This window comes from Theropithecus gelada, chromosome 15, assembly GCF_003255815.1.
Source record: "Theropithecus gelada isolate Dixy chromosome 15, Tgel_1.0, whole genome shotgun sequence".
In the NCBI taxonomy this organism is placed as follows: Eukaryota; Metazoa; Chordata; class Mammalia; order Primates; family Cercopithecidae; genus Theropithecus; species Theropithecus gelada.
In genome coordinates this window covers 60399328-60404306 of record NC_037683.1, presented here as the reverse complement: position 1 = coordinate 60404306, position 4979 = coordinate 60399328, and the positions used below count along the sequence as shown (strand labels likewise).

The 4979-nt window shown below is 36.3% G+C and overlaps 1 protein-coding gene across 1 annotated transcript; it reads left to right on the top strand.

Annotated features, from left to right (window-relative positions):
* The first annotated feature begins 3115 nt into the window (after positions 1-3115).
* Positions 3116-4150, top strand: LOC112608298 (interferon alpha-8). The gene has a single exon (XM_025360113.1). The coding sequence runs from the start codon at positions 3140-3142 to the stop codon at positions 3707-3709; it is 570 nt and encodes a 189-aa protein (XP_025215898.1). The 5' UTR covers positions 3116-3139; the 3' UTR covers positions 3710-4150.
* Positions 4151-4979: the final 829 nt, after the last annotated feature.

Below are 4979 nucleotides of genomic sequence, written 5' to 3'. Positions count from 1 at the left end.
AGTTTTGCAACTACTTTCAAGTTTATGAATATACTCAAGAAAACAAAACTAGTATATAACATGTAAATAAATTGGGGCCCATCTTTATTATAATGTAATATATCAGGCATAAACAAATAGGGCTTTTCAGTGAAGGAGAGGGTGAACGAGCTGAAAAGAAAAAGCTTGACCTTCTTTATGTGGGACTGTACTAAGAAAACATTGACCGGCGTCTAGAAACCAGCTCTGGGTCTTGTGGCCAGAAATAATTCCCAGGGAGCATGTAAGAACTGAGGATTTAGAGTCAGATATTTTGGGTTCAAATTGTGGCTCCACGACTCAATAGTTCCCTGTGCTTCTCTGTTTTCCTTTTGTAAAAGGGGACAATAGTACAACCTGTCAGTGTCTACTTTGGTCACTGATATCTCTAGCAACTAAGTAGGGATGGGCATATAGTAGATGTTCAATAAATATGAAAATGAGGGTATATCTCATTGAATGAAGTGAAAATAGTTTTTGTAAGTGCTAAGAACAATATCTGATTGATAAGCAATACAATAAAATTTCGCAACTTTTTCTTATTAGTGTTGTCATTATTGTCCTTTTTATTAAGTCAAGAGAATTTTCCTTTGAAATCATCTATTCCCTGGCTTCTTGTTAGATAGATATATTAGTCAGAGTTCTCCAGAGGGACAGAACTAATAGGATATATTTATATATAAGAGGGAGTTTATTAAGGAGAATTGACTCACACGATCACAAGGTAAAGTCCTACCATAGGCAGTCTGCAGGTTGAGAAGCAAGGAAGCCAGTGGTGGATCAGTCCGAGTCCCAAAACCTCCCAAGTAGAGAAGTCGACAGTGTAGCCTTTAGTCTGTGGCCAAAGGCCTGAGACCCCCTTCCAAATCACTGGTGTAAGTCCAAGAGTCCAAAAGCTTAAGAACTTGGAGTCTGATTTCAAAGGCAGGAAGCATCCATCAGAAAGATGAAGGCCAGAAGACTCAGCAAGTCTCCTCTTCCATCTTCTCCTCCCTGCTTAATTCTAGCCATGTTGGCAGTTGATTAGATGGTGCCCACAGTGACTGAGTGTGAGTCTGCCTCTCCCAGTCCACTGACTCAAATTTTAATCTCCTTTGGCAATACCCTCATAGACACACCTAGGAACAACAGTTTGCATCCTGCAGTTCAATCAAGATAACACTCAATGTTAACCATCACAACAGATAATATGAGATATATTGATCTTCTGAGTTGATCCATCTACTAGTGGAGAACTTGAGATAATTATATTTGTCCATTCTACAGAGAGAATATTGTACTCTCACAAATTTGCCTTTCTAGTGCACAATGTCTTGTGTTTGGTTCATCACCCTCAACTGTCTAGTAAGGCTGAATTCACTAAAGCTGAAAACACCCCTCTGGACCAGTAATGATTACTTTTCTTTGAGCTCCTGCCCATTTGCTACCTTTGATCTACATCTCTTCCACCATTTTGCTTCTGCTCTTCCCCACCCCTTAATGTCCATCTAACCTGGGCTGAATATCCAAGTTATATTTTTTCAGTTTTTTTTCTCCGGTGGGATATTACTTCCAGTCTTACATTTTTATCACATTTAGATATACATTTGTTTTCTTTTTGTTCTCATTTATTGGGATACAAAAAAGCAACAACTTTTGCTTTCTGTGAAAAAGGAAATGAGAAAGATATCTGGTATCTTGCGTGCTATGTAGAACAATTGTACACATCATTTACTTTATCATACTTAGATATTATTACTGACCTTAGGAAACAGATGGCTTTTTTATTTTATAAGAATGAACTAGAATTGGGATGTCCCCAGGTTCTTTGGGAAATCTAAACGTTAATGCAAAAATTGTTTTGAAAAATCAAATTGATGTTTTCTCGATTGTGTATTCTCATTGGGGATGATATTGCTCCTAAGGGTACAAACCTTAGTTCTTGTGGTGTGAACATATTGTAGATATTATATTCGTTTATGGCCCCTCAATGCCGAACTCTAACAAAACCTTATCCTTTAGTATTTATTTTCTTTCACTTGGTTTTCTTATGTATTACATGAAAAAGATTGATACTGAGTTCATGGAAGATACACAAAATGTATGTGAGATTAATGCTGCAAACCAATGTGAAATAGATGGTTGTCTTTGGTGGACTTTCTCTCCACTATGTGCTCAATCTCAGAGTCATACCATGTGATGTGGTCTCCGCTGGCATATGAATGGGCTGCCATTGGCTGTCTTAGGTATGTAGCTTATGTTTGATCCTCAGTGCTTTCAAGTGTATTGTACTCTTTTATACAAATGCTTTTATTTTATTATTAAATTGTATAAAACTTTTTCAAACATCAATACTTACAGCAAGTGCTGAAAAGAAAAATATGTTGACAATATCTGGATGAAAATCTAGCAGTTAGTGAAGGTAAAAATTATTTTCTATATGAAGCAATACTAAAAGTTAAGTATGATAAATTAAATGTTATAAGAATAATTTAATTTTAAATAGGCCCTTAGCAGTTTTGTGAGATTTTTAAGTATTTTTATTCTATTGGTATTACATATTTTTATATAAGTATTTTTATTATATTGGTATTATATATTTTCATATATTATAACTTTGCATGTTTCACTTGATTCATTAATATTTATATAAGTACATATACTAGAAGTCACTCAGCAAATAACTTTTATAAAGTTAAATGCCAATAGCTTTTATATTTAACTTTTAGCATAAAATTTTTACTTAATGCTGCATTGCATAAAAAAGTAAACTGTCCACTTTGCTTTTTAAAGTGGATAGGAATGCAGTACATCCATATATGCACATAATATATCTATGTTATTAAATTATCAGGAGGGGTTTACTTAGAAAAAAATTATCAAACAGGACTCTGGAGGTTGAGAAAGGGAATGCAGTAATGAAAAGAAAACTGGTTGAGAAACACTTCCTTAAGCCCATGTAGAGAGTGCATAAAGGAAAGCAAAAACAGAAGTAGAAAAAAAATGCAGTAGCGTTCAGAAAGTGGAAATGAGTATGTTCCCTATATAAGGCCGTGTACAAACCAAAGTCTTCAGAGATCCTAGAGCCCAAGGTTAAGGGTCATCCATCTGAACCAGCTCAGCAGCATCCGCAACATCTACAATGGCCTTGACCTTTTATTTACTGATGGCCCTAGTGGTGCTCAGCTACAAGCCATTCAGCTCTCTGGGCTGTGATCTGCCTCAGACCCACAGCCTGGGTTACAGGAGGGCCTCGGTGCTCCTGGCACAAATGAGAAGAATCTCTCCTTTCTCCTGCCTGAAGGACAGACATGACTTTGAATTCCCCCAGGAGGAGTTTGATGACAAAAACTTCCAGAAGGCTCAAGCCATCTCTGTCCTCCATGAGATAATCCAGCAGACCTTCAACCTCTTCAACACAAAGAATTCATCTGCTGCTTTCAGTGAGACGCTTCTAGATGAATTCTACATCGAACTTGACCAGCAGCTGAATGACCTGGAGTCCTGTGTGATGCAGGAAGTGGGGGTGACAGAGACTCACCTGATGTACGAGGACTCCATCCTGGCTGTGAAGAAATACTTCCGAAGAATCACTCTCTATCTGACAGAGAAGAAATACAGCCCTTGTGCCTGGGAGGTTGTCAGAGCAGAAATCATGAGATCCTTCTCTTTATCAATCAACTTGCAAAAAAGATTGAAGAGTAAGGAATAAGACCTGGTGCAACATGGAAATGATTCTTATAGACTAATACAGCAGCTCACACTTCCAAAGTTGTGCTCTTTCAAAGACTCTTGTTTCCGCTGTAACCATGCCATGAGTTGAATCAAATATGTCAAGTATTTTCAGGAGTGTTAAGCAACATCCTGTTCATCTGTATGGGCACTAGTCCCTTACAGATGACCATGCTGATGGATCTATTCATCTATTTATTTAAATCTTTATTTAGTTAACTATTTATAGGACTTAAATTAGTTTTGTTCATATTATATTATGTGAACTTTTACATTGTGAATTGTGTAACAAAAATATGTTCTTTATATTTATTATTTTGCCTTGTTTATTAAATTTTTACTATAGAAAAATTCTTATATTTATTTATTTATTCTTTAAAATTTAACTCCAAACCTGATTGTGCAAACTGATTAAAGAATGGATGGTACGATTCCTTTATCCATGCTTAGTACGTTCAAATTATAAGTAAAAATGAACTTTGTCTAAATTAAGTTGTATGTTGCCCTCAAGATATGCAGGTGAACATAACAAATACAATTCCTGCTCTCTCATATCTTTGTTTTTTGTAGGGAAAGAAACCTAAAAACAGTAATCATACTTAATATCAGTTATGTCTAATGCCATAATGAGAAGAAAGAACCAATGAATTTATCTCCCCAGAAGGTAGACCAAGGCATGTGAGGAAATAAAACTAAACGCAGAGATACCCTCTACATGCTAACTGGTAGACATCTAAGTACAATTGTGCACTGCCAGCTGGATATATGAGTTTGCAATTAATAAAGAATGCAATTGCTAGAGGTTCATATGCAGTAACTGAAATGGAGGAGCTCATGTGGGGAGAGAGTGTTGAGGGAGAAAATGGCTTAAACATGATTCGGAGGACCTTCCACAGTTAAGGAAGGAAAGAAAAGAGCCACAAAGAAACAGATGGAAAGGCCACACATTAGAAGGACAACAGGAGAAAATACTAGGAAAAAAAGTTTAAGAAAATTAATATTCTGAAAAGAGTTATCAGTAGATTCCCAGAAGGTATACATTGAAACTGTCCACTACCTTGGGAAAACAGATGACACTGGCAAGCTTATGAGAGTTATTATGGTAAAATAAATCAGAACAAACCACACTGTAGCAGCTGGAAGTGTAAATAAGAGAAGTTAGTGACTCTGAAGAGGGCGAAAAAATAGGATGTGATGGGGGAAAGAAAGAACGTGGGTTACCTTTTCTGTGCATAGTATTTCCTTTGTCA